The 15,327-nt window shown below is 46.0% G+C and overlaps 1 protein-coding gene across 2 annotated transcripts in view; it reads left to right on the top strand.

The window, feature by feature from the left end:
• Positions 1 to 1,432: 1,432 nt before the first annotated feature.
• SLC24A3 (solute carrier family 24 member 3) overlaps positions 1,433 to 15,327 on the top strand; it is a 503,905-nt gene continuing 490,010 nt past the window's right edge. Inside the window, exon 1 of one of the 2 annotated variants that reach the window (XM_032248222.1) lies at positions 1,433 to 1,920. In XM_032248222.1, the coding sequence (XP_032104113.1) occupies positions 1,470 to 1,920 (451 nt within the window). In that variant the 5' untranslated portion in view covers positions 1,433 to 1,469. Of the gene's footprint in view, positions 1,921 to 1,992; positions 2,012 to 15,327 lie in introns of those variants that run through there. The other variant, XM_032248223.1, reaches the window with a different exon arrangement.

Consider the following 15,327-nt stretch of genomic DNA (forward strand, 5'->3'; position numbering starts at 1 on the left):
TGTCAGGGATTGTCTGGGAGGAGGTGGGGGGTGGGTAAAGGCCAGCCACAGATGGGGACACATCTGAACTCTGCGGGCCCTCGCGGACCTAGGCTGGGGAACCCTGTACAGAGGTTCCCTGTTTCCTTCCCATTTTCTTAGGGTATTGGGATAGATTCCCTGATCTGAATGGATTCCATGGAGTCACCCAGACAGACACCTGGTTTCCGGTGATCCCTTTCCGAACAAGGGCGTTTGTTTTCAGCCTCACCACAACGGCATCTCCTCCTCAGCCCAGCCAGCAGCCCCAGGGAGGCATCTCGGAAGAGTCTGGGGAAGCCCAAAGCGGAAGAGTAGGCTGTGCCTGGGATGGCCAGGGGTCCTCTCCAAATGGATACTTTCTGCAATGTCGTGAGCCGTCTCTAGGGCAGCCCACGCCTTCAGCAAGGAGGGGCAGGAGACCTGGAATGGGGAAAATGGGAGGACGACGACTCTAACGTCGTCGGAGGTAGGGTAGACTGGTGTTACCTGCGGAAGTCCAGAAGCCTCTTCAGGCCGCTTCTCCAGGGACAGTGCCAGCTGTCCCCACTTCGATCAGCAACAGTGTTGGGCTTGGTCCAGCAGGAACAGAAAGCGAAGTGTGAGCCCAGGCCAGAGGGGGGAGCCCGGACACCCTTGTGGAACTAACAGGCCTCTGGGGAGGCCTGTTCCAAATCGCAAACCGGGTGCACAGGGGGATCCCCGCAAGGGGGCAGAGGGAAACCCGGGAGGCCCGCGAGAGGAGGCGAGGCCAGCGGCTGGGCGCAGGCAGCCAAGAGCACTCGCGGCGCTCTGACTCCAGGCAGCAAATAGAGAGGGGGCTGAAGAACCCCTCGGTTTTTCCAAAGTTTCCAGCGAATCCTTCTTGATGAAGACGGGCCTCTGGGAGGCAGCGTGTGTGCTTCCCGAGAGGGGGCCCCCCTGCGCCGTCCCCCTTCCCCTGGCACGGAAAGGCTGAAGGACTGCACACAGGGCTCCCTCCCCAGCCCAGTCTCCTCCCCGCGGGCCCCCTCCCCGCGGTGCCTGCCAGGGCCAGGCTGTGTCCCAGGCACTGCCCCCGCCCGCGCGCCCCTCTGCCGCCGACCCTGGCCCGACCCTCCTCGCTGCTGCAGGCTGCGGGGAGCTGCACTAGCTCATGCTCCCAGCTCGCTCGGTGCTCCCTGCGCGCTCCAGCCCGGCCCCAGCCCCGGCCCCGGCCCCCAGAGCGCGGACCATGGAATAGGCGGGCGGCCCCGCGACGCGCTCCTGCAGCCGGCGGGGCCAAAGCCAGCCCAGGGTGGCCTCGCCAGCCGGCAGAGTTGGCCAGCGGCGGGCCCTCCTCCCGTCGGTCCTCCCCCGCTCCTCCTCCTCCTCTGCCCCCGCCGCCCCCGCCTCCCCCGCCTCACGGCCTCCCCCACCGCCCCCGCCGCGCCGCCGCCCCAGGCCGAGCGCGGGCGCGGAGCGTGGGAGCCATGGCGCGTGAGGAGGAGCGGGACCCCGAGCGCCGGGAGGCGGCGGCGCGGGCGAGCGGCGAGGAGGAGGAGGAGGAGGAGGAGGAGGGAGGGGAGGAGGGACTGGGCGATAGCGACGACGAGGGCGACGACGAGGAGACGGGCAGCGGCGAGGAGGAGGAAGGGGAGGCGGAGGCGGCGGCCGGGTGGGAGCGCAGCGAGGACGCGCGGCTGCTGCGCGCAGGGCTGCCTCCTGCCGCCGTCCCCGCCGCGGCCGCCCGCCACAGGAGCGGCCTCCGCCCGCCGAGGCCGCCGCCCGGCCGCCTGAGGATGCGGCCGCCCGGCGACGAGGACCGCGCGCGTCGCCGCCGCCGCCGCCGCCGCCGGAGGGACCTTCTGCTGAGCCAGCTCTGCTTCCTGGCCTCGGTGGCGCTGCTGCTCTGGTCGCTGTCGAGCCTGCGAGAGCAGAAGGGTGAGTGCACGCTGCCGACCCCGAGTGGGCGCCGCGGCTGGGCGTCTCGGGGCTCGCGGGGCTGCTGCGGGCGGCCCGGCGGAGCCCCAGGGTAAGCGGGCTGGGCTCCGGGCTGGAGGACGCCCCCTGCCCACACGGAGGCGTGGGAGGAGGGGACCCTGAGCGCCCGCAGCCGGCACGCCTGGGCGCCTGGCCGCCCTAGGAACCTTTACCTGAGCCTCTCGCCTCTCGCCTCCCGCCTGCGCGCTGCTTACTCGGGAGCTGGAGGGACTGCTGTGGCGGTGGTGGGGAGCCTTACCCTCCGTCAGCCCCCAAGGCCGGGACAAAGTTGTGCCGGTAGCCCCGGCACCTGTGCAGGTGACCACCTGGACACCCTTCGGCTTGCTGAAGGATTCTAGGGGGCTGCTTCCCACACACTTGTCCATATGTTCTCCATCCAGAGCCGGCGGGACGGACCGAGTAGAGCGCTCTTCTCCCTGCTTTTAGAACAGGTGCCGGGAACTTCGGGGAGGAAAAAGTGTTGGCCCTCCAGCTAAGGGCTGGGAGGGGACTTGTTCTCTTAAAATGACCACTCACTGGGAAGACAGGGACTTGTTCCCCAGCGGTCCCTTTTGCGGAGCTGCCGCTGTGGAAGAAATGGTTTGAAGGGGAACGCGCATCTCGCTGCCCGCTCGTCTCCCGGCGCTCTGCGCGGGGTCTGCCCTTTAACCCACAACTTTTGTCTTGTCTTTGTCCTCGGCCTTTGTCGAGCTGAAATCGATCTTGGGTGCTCAGAGCAGTTACCTGCTGAGACATTTGGACCCTGGGATGCAGCCGTCTAAAAAACAAAGGGAAGACACGAGAGAATAACTGTTGTAAAATGGTTTTCTATCCCGGCTGTGAAAGTGGCACGATTCGTGGGAAAACAGCCATGTAAAGGGTTGTGAGGCAAAAAAACAACAGTTACAAGTATGTGCTGTGGTGTTAAGATCGACGTAGCTCCTGATGCAAGGTGTTATGAGGTGCGGAATAAAGACGTTTTGATAGTGACTGTAAACACTTTTCAAAAGTGCCATGGGTTTTAAAAGGGGTCTCCCCCAACTTGGCTGAGCTCCTGCTTGGTGGGGAAGCTGACCAGACGTCCGTCTTCATTCAGGTCTTAGCAGACCGCTTGACAGACTTCATCATATATGGTAATAGCAGAGTCTCTGTTGGTCTTCAGTGAAGCTGTTGGAGACTCCACGGCTCTCTCCATTGCTCTTCTGGATCTCAGGTCCCGTAGCCTTGTGTTCTGACTTCAAGAAGGGGGGCCGTGCCGGTGTGAGGGAAGCAGAATGTCTTCCATAGCAGATTCACATCTGCCAGACATCAGTGTACCCAGAGTCTCACTAAGAGGGTTTTCGCGAATTTTGTTATTTTCCCTTTTTCTTTTTTTTCTGAGTGGAAAAACAGTTTATAGTTCATGCCACCTTTGGAAAGGACTATTCCAAGTCTATTACACGCCGGCCATTTTTTTTCTGCTATGTTGAGTCTCTATGAGAGAGACATAGAGTTCCCACCACTTTCCAGGATATAAAAAACGTTTTTCTGGATGAAGGATGTGACCCATACAGTTAAGTCAATCAACGAGAGGGGATGCCTGGGTCCGGGAAAGCTGGGATTTCGGAGACGGAGGGGAGAGGGGGTCAGACACTCTGCAAACTCGAAACCTAGGGACCAGAATGTCATTTTGAAATGGTTTCCCTGGCAGTGACATTTCTGTTTAGGTGCCACTGACTCAGATTTAGTTCCACAGCACAGCCCTTTCCCCATCCCTCCTTCTGTCCCTTTCTCCTTTCTGCCTTTCATATTCTTTTTTCCTCTCACTTCCTCTTCCTCCCTTCTCATCTCTGTTGGTCTTAGGACCTCCCTCCCCAACAGTAACTGAAGATCTAACAGGCAAAAGCCAACAGCGTTAAGAGAATGCCAGCCAGCCTCCCTGTGTTGCCCCCAAATAACATTGAGTTGAAATGGTCGCCAATCCCTTTTTCTTCCATTAGGTATTGATGATTTTTTAGTATGTGGTGCACAGTCATATTTTGCAGCAAGACACAGGTTTTTCAAGGTAATTTTTGATGCATTCATTAATGTGTGTGAATCTGCAAATTATGCTTGGGGAATTGTGTTTAACATACCTAAGCATTTGAACGGTGACTTTTACACGGGAAACCTGGAACACACATTACCCAGTGGTCCTTTCGGTATGGATACTGAAGTTTGGAATGGAGCATTGTTTTGAAGACCTTGTGGCTTAGAGAGGCTGAGTGATTAGCTTAAAGTCACACAGCAATCCAAGAGGAGAGGAAAATACCAACCTGAGGTGACCCAGTTCTTTGTTCCCAACTCTGTATGCTGGTATTCAAGCCACCATTTGGGTGTAGCTTTGTAATAGTTATATAATCCCACAGGGGGTACCTTCATAATGATCAAAGGTAATATTTTCATTTAGTCACCTTGAAAGCCATGCAATGGTTGTTAAATGTAACTTCTCAGAAGCTTGTTTTCCAACACATATTGACCTTTCCCTTCCTCCCTCCTTCTGTTGGGCCTTCCTCCCTCCTTCCTCCTTCCTTCCTTCCTTCCTTCCTTCCTTCCTTCCTTCCTTCCTTCCTTCTTCCTTCCTTTCTCTCTTCCTTCCTTCTTAAAAGGACAGTTATTTTAACCAAAGCAAAATAGGGATGTGTGATAATTATATTATATAATGTTGCATAACGTTTCTAATCATTTGGAATCTGAGACCCCTTTCTTGACATCTAACAAAACTCAGATTTGGCTGTGTACTGAAAAGTTTTGGTTAGATGCTGAAAACATTTTCCGTATATTCAGTATTTGGTTATATGCAGTAACAGTCTACATTGATTCTTTTCTGCAGAGATGTAACATGAGGGCTGCTTAATTTAGGTCAGGAAAAATTAGTACCGGAATCAAGAAAAATGTTAACTCTAACAACAACAAAAGCAATAATAATAACTGGAATTTGGTGGGTTCTTCAGTGCCTGGCAGTGCGCTGTGCCCACCTTATAGGTATTGCTTTATTTAATCTGCAGATACTTTTTTCAGAGGCATGAGCCTTCAGTGGTGGAAAGCAGTGAGCTCTAGTTGCCCTATTTAGTTGTTATGGATGAAGATCTCATTTTTGATCTCTGTTTTTAAAGCCAATTAAAATAAGGTGTTAGATTTGCTGAGTAGAATTTTCTTTCCTTTTTGCAATGAGAATGGATTACTTTTGTATATTTTGAGTGGTTTAAAAGTGTTAAATTTTTCTTTGACATAAACTACCTGGCCATTTTTTTTTTCCAGAAGTTGTGTGGACAAAGCCCAGGGATTCTAAATGTCAGGAATAATTCTAGACTTTCTCTCTAGAAGGTTATCAGAACGGTAAATAGTAATTAAGAAAAAATATACACCAGCCTGGGCAACATGGTAAGGCTCCATCTCTAAAAAAAAATTTTTTTTAGTTAGGTAGATGTTGTGATGCATTCCTGTAATCCCAGCTACTCAGAGTCTGAGGTGGCAGGATTACTTGAGCCCAGAAGATTGAGGCTGCAGTGAGCTATCATTGTGCCACTGTATTCTAGTCTGGCCAACAGAGTGAAACCCTGTCTCAGAAAAAGAAAAAAAAGAAAAATATATGTACATACATATATACACATACACATATGTACATATACATATGTGCATGTATATATGCATATATATACTTTGAGATACTTTCTATACCAGTTGCTATTGCTGTATTACAAGTCAGCCCAAAACTTAGTGGTGTGAAACAGCCATTTAATTTTTTTGCTCATGGATACTTTGGGCCAGGAGTTTGGATGGGGGTCGTGGGGCTGGCTTGTCTCTGCTTCATTATATCTGGGACCTCAGCTGGAAAGATTGCAAGGCTAGGTGGCTTGACAGCTGGATCTGGAGTCATCCGAAGCAACACCTCTCCCATGCCTGGGGTCGACGTGGCTGTTTGCTGGACCCTCAGAACTGGGCTGCCAAGCAGAACACCCACATGTGGCCTCTCCATGCGGACTCTTCATGTGGCTTACTTTGAACTCCCTGAGAGTGTGACATCAGGGTTGCAAGGGCAGGTATCCCAAAAGGACAAGGTGAAAGTGCATGGCATGTTTATATCCTAGCCTCAGAAGTCAGTCACAGAATGTCATTTTGACTATTTTCTGTTGGTCAAAGCAGTTAGATGTCAGCCCATGCTAAAGGAGAAGGGCGTAGATGCCAGCAGTCATTCAGTGGTGGAGTGTAGGGTCCCGTTATAAGAGCTTCTGCTGTGGGAGACACGTACTGCTGTGGCTGCCTGTGGAAGACCCCAAGGATCCGAAGGGATTGTAACTTAGTAGTGATTTTAGACATTTCTCAAGGTGGCTAAGGTGAATACCACATATATGCATACATACAAACATATATAGACAGACATACGCACAGACATATGTATGTGTGTATATTATCTTTGAAACATCTTTCACTCAGGAAAATATTGTTGCTTATCTTAGCTGGTGTGCTGTCTAGAAGTGATATTTGAAAAAGGAGGTTGCAGTGGGTATTTGAACTGCAAATTTAAATTGCAGAGCTGAGAGCCCGGCTTTGCCTTTGTGGCTGCCCATTCCTCCAACGGCGATGACCACAGCTTTTTTGATCCTTCTTATGGCCCAGCCTGAGGCCTGCGGGAATCTCCAGCTTTGTTTTCTTTGCTTTTTCCATGCATCTCCACTCTGGCTTTCCCTCTGCTCTTCAAAGGGCCTATGATTCTTCTGACCTCACATCCCTGGCACATGCTAATCTCACTGTCTGGACAGCTTTGTCCGCCAAGGCTAGTGAATTCCTCACTACCTGGCTGGAGATCTTCGTGAATAGACCAGATCCCTCCATTTCTCTCTCGGAATACATCATGTGTTCCCTTCATGGCAATTACCGCAATTGGTAATTACGTGTTTATTTGGTCATGATTTGCATGATATCTCCTTTTCCCCAGATTGTAAGCTCCAGGAGGTCAGGGACCCTATGAACTTTACTCACCTCTGTACCCCAGTCACTGGCCCCATAGCAGGAACTCAGAAGATATATAAATATTTTAAATATAGCGGCAAGTATAAAAGATATTTGTTAAATAAAGAAGCTCTTTTGATCACTGAACTACAGTGCCTATGATAAAAACTAGTCATCGTGTGTTCGGAGCCCATTAACTGACACAGATTTTATTGTGATTCATTAGGTTGGTGCAAAACTAATTGCAGGGTTTTTTTTTTTTTTTTTTTTTTGAGACGGAGTTTTGCTGTTGTTGCCCAGGCTGGAGTGCAATGGTGTAATCTAGGCTCACTGTAACCTCTGGCCTCCTGGGTTCAAGTGATTCTCCTGCTTCAGCCTCCCAAATATCTGGGATTACAGGGATGCACTACCACACCCAGCTAATTTTGTATTTTTAGCAGAGACGGGATTTCTGATTTCCAGACTAGTACGTGTAGTCAAGGGCCATCACTAGCTCTGAGATTTATAGGAAGCTGGCACTGGGGTCAGAAGGAAGTTTCTATATTTATTTTTATTTTTTTGAGATGGAGTCTTGCCCTGTTGACAGGCTGGAGTGCAATGGTGTGATCTCAGTTCACTGCAACCTCCACCCTCCCAAGTTCAAGCGATTCTCCTGCCTCAGCCTCCGGAGTAGCTGGGATTACAGGCACACACCACCACGCCTGGCTGATTTTTTGTATCTTTAGTAGAGATGGGGTTTCACCATATTGGCCAGGCTGGTCTCGAACTCCTGACCTCAGGTCAGCCGCCCACCTCGGCCTCCCAAAGTGCTAGGATTACAGTCATGAGCCACCGTGCTTGGCCATAATTGCAGGTTTTGCCATTGATAATATAATTCTGCTATCAGTCCAGCAGATTCGATATCATTACCCATTTCTCCTGATATAGCGCTGAGCTGAAGAAAGATGGAGTGCAGTGCCTGGTATCTGTTATGTGGCAGGATTTGAACCCAAGCCCACCCACATCAGGGCTGTGTGCTACTGCAAAGGCAGTCTCTGCGGAGGAGGACATGAATAGAAGACGGGGAATCACCCTGCCTTTTTCAGTTAACTGGGGAGTAAGGAGTAACAGAAGGATGGTTTCATAGAAGCAGTATTTTAGAAACACATTGCTTTTCAACCTTTTCTATTTTTTGCATAAACATATATAGATATGTCTCTTTCCTCTTGGCTTTTCTTAGCTTCTCATCAACCCAGATTTTTCTCAAAGATTTCCTCTACTTGCAAGCCTTGAATCCTTGTGGGAAGTTTTTTTTTTTTTTCACCCTGGAGGATTGGCCAAGCTAAAAGAATTACAAAACTAGCTATTTGCTGAGAATTCCAAGGCCTGGTAGAAGTTGGCTGATATGACAGAATTTTGGCAATTTTCTTTTTCTGTATGGAGGTTTATTTTCCTTGAGCAAAAGAACTTTTGGGAGGAATAATAGTACACAGACTTTCGTAATGGGGAAACTGAGGTATGGGATGGTTAGAGAATGTTCCCGAAGTTGCAGAGCAAATGTGCTCTGCTGCTAGGAAGGTAATTTGGATTTTTTTTTCTGGCCTGTTTTTGCCTTCTTTTTCTCTATAGCTTGTTTGGAAATTATTTATATTTATTGTTTCCAGTGGTTTCACAAATAGGATTATCCTATAGGATTTGAGGATGTGGAGTATTAAGGACCTAAGTGGGAGAAGGTTTTCTATGAGCCAAGTGGTGATGGGCTCTAGGTTTCCTAGGATTCCCCCTGCTGTTCTCTTCTTGTTCCACTTCCAACCTGGAGAGCAATGCTCCTTGCCGTTGCTACGCCATCACTTACTGGTTTCCCAGCAAGGGGCCACACCATCCCTTACTGGTTTCCCAACCCTACTCTTACCCCTGCAGACTGTTCCTTCATGAAACTCTCTCAGTGGGATCCTCTGAGGGAGTACCTGACTGGATCCCAATGGTGTAAAACATTACACCATTTGTTTATTCAACAAATGACAGACTCTTTGCTGGGGTGGCAGCATTGTCTGTGAGGGACACCCTGATGTCCATCCTCATGGTACTCAAGCTTGAGTGAGAAGAGAGATGTTGAACAAGTAATTGACATGAATTATGAGAGATTGGGATGAGAAATACAGCATGGCATGGAGGAGGCTGTGGTGGTCAGGAGAAGCTGGAACATGAAAAATAAAAGGAATAAGGTTGAGGAAGAATGGGGAATAAAAAGGGAAACAGAAAAATGGGCAAAAGATGCCGACAGGCAATTTACAAGAAAACAGTTACAGATGGCCAACAGACACAAGTTACAAACTTAATCTCAGTTTTAACAGGACAATCCAAATTAAAAATAATGAAGTACCACTTTTCAATATCAGATTGGTAGATTAAAGTAAATTAAAACATGGGCTCACATCAAGGGTTTGTACAGTTGCCGGAGACACAGCTGCTCTGGTTCACTTCAGAGGAGGATGTCAGTTGGCACTCCAGACACTATGGGGGACCACCATCAGGGGATCCGGTTATAGGTTATAGGAATAGACCCCAAATGAAGCCTTGGCCATGTAATGCGATTGATATGTAGACATCAATCGCATTAGGGTGGTGGGTGGGATTAAAATGGTTGTACGTAGCTATTCGAGACTTGGGTAGAAACTAATTTTAGCTGAACCCATCCGGGGACCACAGACCATGTTGATCGTGACCTTTTCATGTTTAGTTGCTTAGGTGAGAGCTCCAGGGAACCAGGAAAGACCTACGTCATTCCTGGAGCTGTCCAAACCAATGAACATCACTTATTTAAATCGTGAAATCTAGCAATCATTTTTGGCTTGTCAATAGCTGTTTATTTTTAGGAGAGAGTGAGCAAATAAAATCAGCTCATCTGTGACCTAGTTTGGAGACTTTCACATTTGCAACTTTTGCATTTGCAATATTTGCAACAAATATTTCTCTTCCTTTCTCCCTTTGCGTTTCTGCATTGTTTGATCTCAGCAAAAGTCATTTTCACTTTAGTGAGCCAGTCTGCTCTGGAATTTGAACCCGTGGAGGACGTAGTAAGGAGCAGGTTTCTTGATCAGGACTTTGATGATAGAACAAAAGGGGTGGGGGTGGGGATTGGTGATATCAGAAAGTCCAATAATGCCATGTTTAAGACAGAACATGAAACATTCATTTTTGAAGATCTTGACTTTGAGAGCATCTAGGTCTCTCAGAGAGAGACAGCGTTAACAGTTGAAAGTCAAGATGATAAGCAGTTGTGGCTGCAGATACGGATGTTGGAATAGTATGCATGAGGGTAAACATTTCATCTATGGTGAACTCCATGGTTCTCAGTCTTCTCTGCACATTGTAATCACTTAGGGAACTTTAATAATTACTCATGTCTCAGTCCCACCTCCCTGAAATTCTACTGTCGTGCTCCCAGTTGTGGCCTGGGCATTGGGCTTTTATAAAAAAAAGTGATACAGTTGATGCCAATGTATCTCAGCAGCAGAAGCTAAGAACCAGAGGGTTGAAGGTCAGTATTTACCTTATCACAAGCACATTTTGCTGTTCATCATTGAACTACGAAATACATTTTACTTAACTTTCCTGCCCTTAATGTGAATGAATATGTGTTTGCTGCATTTTCTAAGCCTTTACCACTAATTTAAACTTAAATTCCTCTCTAGTTGCCTAGATTTACTTTTCTTTTTAGAGACAGGATATTACTCTGTTGCCCAGGCCAGAGTGTAGTAGCATGAACATGGCTCACTGCAGCCTCAAACTCCTCGGCTTAAGCAATCTTCCTGCTTCAGCCTCCTGAGCTGCTGGGATTACAAGTGCGAGCCCCCACACCTGACTCTTCAATCTCCTCGCAATATGTGCGGGGACACTAAGTATTCCGGCAAGTCTTTGGAGGAAGTCTTTAGCAGATTCTTCTGGCCTGCTCTGGTCTGGACAGGTCACTTGTAAGGTTTGCTGCCAGCTCTCATCTTGCCATCGACCTTCAGCTTAATCCTGCATATTTCTTTCAGCTTTCCCTTGGGATGAAAGCCCTGCTCCCTGGAACCCAGGTATGCATCTGCCTCGGCTTATTCCTGAATTTGCAGTGTACATTTTTGGGGGATCATACACTCCAGGTGCCTCCTACAGCAGAGAGTGTGGAAAGTAAAGATTCAAGACCGTATGTGTTTTCGAATATGTTCCTTCTACCTCTACACTTAGAAGATAGTTAGGCTGGATCCAGAATTTAGGTTGGAACTCATTTGCCTTGGAATTTGAAGGCATTGCTCGAATGCCTTCTAGCTTCCATTGTTGCCTCTGAGAAGTCTGATGCTGTTCTGGTTTTTAATTATTTTGGAAGCCTGTATCCCCCCTCAAGAGCATGTATATTCTTTTGAGGGGGGATACAGTCCTAAAGGACTGTCTTATCCTAATCCTCAGTCATGTCACAATTATATGACTGGCATGGGTCTATTTTCATTCATTTTCTTGGATCTTTCACCAGGTTCTCGTAAACTGGCAGCTTGTGTTCTTGAGACCTGGGAACTTCCCTCGTATAATATCCTCCATCCTAAGTACTCCCTTTTCTGTTTCTGGATCGTCTATTATTTGGATGTTTGACTTCCTGGATTGATCTTCTAATTTTCTTACCTCTTCTCTCCAATTTCTCTCGTCCCTTCGCTCTAATTTCTATAGATTTTTTAACCGTTATCTTCCAACTCTTATACTGAGTGTTTAATTTCTGCTGTCATATTTTTAATTTCCAAGAGCTCTTCTTCCTGTAGAATTTATTTTTAGTAGCATCCTGTTCCGCTTCATTGGTGCAATATCATCTCCCTTCTCCCTAAGTAGATTCATAGTAGTATTGAGGTTATCTTTTCCCCATATGGGCTCTGTTTCTTCAAGTTGCTGCTGTTCCTTTGTTATGTCTTGTTTTTCATATTACATATGCCTTCTTCAGATGTCGGGGAATCTTTGGCAACTACTCGTATTTAGGTGGTGCCCTTGAAAAGATGGCCAGAAATTGTGCAAAGGAGGGTCTTGCTGATTGTATCTCTGTCAGGCTATCTTACTGGGCCGTTTAATTGGGCAGTACTTCATATCTCAAGTTTTACATCTTTATCAGTGGGTGGTCAGTTTTCCCAGAGAAAGGTAACTCAGTATCCTGTCTTGAGGGAAAAGACCTATTACTTTTGAGAATCCAATAGTAGAGGAATTTGGGAATGGGGAAGATATGTTCAGCAGAAGGAATCCCCTAGAGTCAAGGTACATTCATCCCTCATTACTATGAGTAAGAAAGCACTAAATAATTTATTTAGATATATAGTAGGACCATCCCAAATTATTTAACCCTCCTCCCTTTCTTCCTTCCTTCCTCCCTCCCTCCCTCCCTCCCTCCCTCCTTTCCTTCCTTCCTTACTCTTTTAACTACTGTGTGCATGAAGCTGGTAAGAGCTACTGTTTCCTGGTAGGACTAATGGTCGGAAGTAGAGAGAAGGCTTCATCTTCCCCATACCCCCTTTTTTTGTTGAAAATTTTTTAGAGAATTTCAGATTCATAAACAGTCATAAGAAGTAATACAGAGACATCTCTTGTACACTTTCCCATTTCCTTTAATGTTAACATTTTGCAAAACTATAGTATGTTATAAGCAGGGTAATAACATTGATACAGTCCACTAAATTTATCCAGATTTCTCCAGTGCTGTTTGTATGGTAGTCCCGCAGTATCCATGGGGGATATGTTTCAAGACCCCCCCTGTGGATGGCTGAAACCATGGATAGTACTGAATGCTACATACACTGTTTTTTTTCTATAGCTGTATAACTATGATAAAGTTTAATTTAGAAGTTAGGCACAGTAAGAGATTAACAATAACAACAAAATAGAACAATTATAATGTACTGTAAGAAAGGTTATGCAAATGTGGTCTCTCCCTCAACATATGTTCTTGTACTGTGCTCACTCTTCCAGTGATGACATGAGATGATACAGGGCCTACGTGAGGAGATAAGGTCAGGTACATGTCATAGGCCTTGTGACACAGCGTTAGGCTACTGTCCACCTTGAACCCAGGCACTGTCACAGCGTGACAGTCGATCTGATAACCAAGCTGGCTACTGAGTGACTAAGTGACTGCAGTGTGGATTAGCTGGACAAAGGGTTGATTTATGTCCCAGGCGGGACAGAGCAGGACAGTTTGAGATTTGATCACATTACTCAGAGTGATGGCAATTTAAAACTCAGGTATTGTTTACTTCTGGATTTTTTCATTTAATGTTTTTGGGCCATGGTTGACTTCAGGTAACTGAAACAGTAGAAAGTGAAACTGAAGATAAATGGGACTACTGTACTCACACGTTGTGTGTGTTTGTGTGTGTGTTTTTGTGTGTATGTGTGGGTGTGTTGAGTTATACACAGTTTCATCACCTGTGTAGGTTTGTGTATTTATTATCGTAGGATACTGTGTACATCCAACAGCGCAGGGATCCCTCATGCTGCACACTCATATGTCTTTTAGTACAGAAGGAGCAGTCAAGTAATTTATGTCACCTATTCTCAAAAAAATTCAATTAAAAATTATAACATTAAGAATTAAGGAAATTCTACCCCCAGTAATTTTGGACTCTACACAAAAGGTTGCTTGCAGTTTGGGGCAGGTCAGTCTATATTAGTAAAATTGAACCATGACGAATTTTTTTTTTTCGTTGATGCAGTTTTGTTACTGTCAGGTATAGCAACCCGAGCTACATGCTGGATAAAGGCCATGCATGGCTTGTTAACAGTTTCTTTGATGAATAGTTTTTCTGTCATTTGAACAATATTTCTGAATGAATGCTCCATGAAAATAGTTTATTTGAGTAGTCTGCTCATTCAAGCAGTTTAGCCGTGGCTCCTGCAATATTACTTTCACTATTATCTGTTTCCTAGAGTATTAGAGATGGAGAAACTCTTGGGGACCATTGAATCTTAACATCCAATTTTACTTTTGAGAAAATTAATGTCAAAGGAAATTGGAATTGGGGCCAGAACCCAGGCTTTCTGATTCCTTGCTTACTAAATTCTTTTTTTAAAAAGTCCAGAAAATCAAGGTTATGAAAAGTATTTAATGCAAAGTAACTATTGGTATATTTTTTTCAAATTCTGAAATGCTTCTGAAGTGCTGGAACCTTTCTGATAATTTTTTGGCATTTAGTATAGTTAGCACGTGGGAAAAAATAGGAATTTTCAGGGTGAGCCACTTCTTGTGACAAAAAAGAGATTTGTTTAATCAGAAACACTGGTTGTTGGAATGCTCCTAGGTTGCTTTAGGAGAGTGTTTGCATTGTTGGCTCACCACCTTCTACCTGGGTTGTAACCTCGTATAACCGTTATGATGATTGAAACATTTTGAAAATTAGTGGCCGTTAATTCATTTTTTCAGGAGTCTTTGAGCTTATAGGTTTTCAACTTTTTTCATCCTTCTTTTTGGAATTCTGGGTTGTGATTTGAAGATTACCTCCAAAGAAATAAAATTTATCTAGGGCTTTAAGAACCCAGGCTTTGTAAACCTGATATTAAGGACCTCTTGAATGGCATTTCACAGTTTGGTTGTTTGAAATCACAGGTGGTTGTTGGGCCATGTGTAGAAAGTTGTACCTACTTTCAGTAAATCTGGGCAGGAGGACAGGTCAATTCCAGTATTTTCCAAACATTGTGGAATATTTCTTCCCTTACATATGTTAAATTGATATCATACTACATATAATGTCTTGGTTCCTGCTTTTAAAATTAAAAAAAAAAAACAAAAAACTAAAATTGACTGACATTCAGGGTGCAGAACAATATATCACCCCTAAAAAACTCCCTCCAGCTACCCCATTGTATTCACACACTTCTTCCATCTCTGAACCCTCATCCGTTCTCTTTTACTATCATTTTTTCTTTTTGAGAATGTCATAAATGGAATTCTACATTTGTAATCTTTTGAGAAAGGCTTCTTTCACTCAGTACAATGCTTCTCAGCTTCATCTAAGTTGCTTTGCACATCAGTAGTTCATTCCTTTCTATGGCTGAGTAGTATCCCATTATACAGATGTACAGTAGTCAATCCATTTAATGTTGGAGAACATTTGGGTTGTTTTTAGTTTTGTTAATTTATGAACAGAGTTGCTGTAAACACTCAGATCCAGGGTTTGTAATTCCTTTTACTTGACTTATTGCAATGGCTAGGACTTTTAGTACAATATTGAGTTTCAGTGGATATCCTTTGTCTTGTCCCGATAATAGGGCAAAAACATTTAGTCTTTCCCTGTTAAGTATGCTATTTGCTGTAGGTTTTTCATAGATTGCCTTTATCAAAGTGAGTACGTTCCCATCTCATCTTAGTTTTCTGAGTTTTTTTTTCAAGGGTGGATATTGGTTTGTCAC

This window comes from Sapajus apella, unplaced genomic scaffold (assembly GCF_009761245.1).
Source record: "Sapajus apella isolate SASKATOON/1434 unplaced genomic scaffold, GSC_monkey_1.0 scaffold65, whole genome shotgun sequence".
NCBI lineage: Eukaryota > Metazoa > Chordata > Mammalia > Primates > Cebidae > Sapajus > Sapajus apella.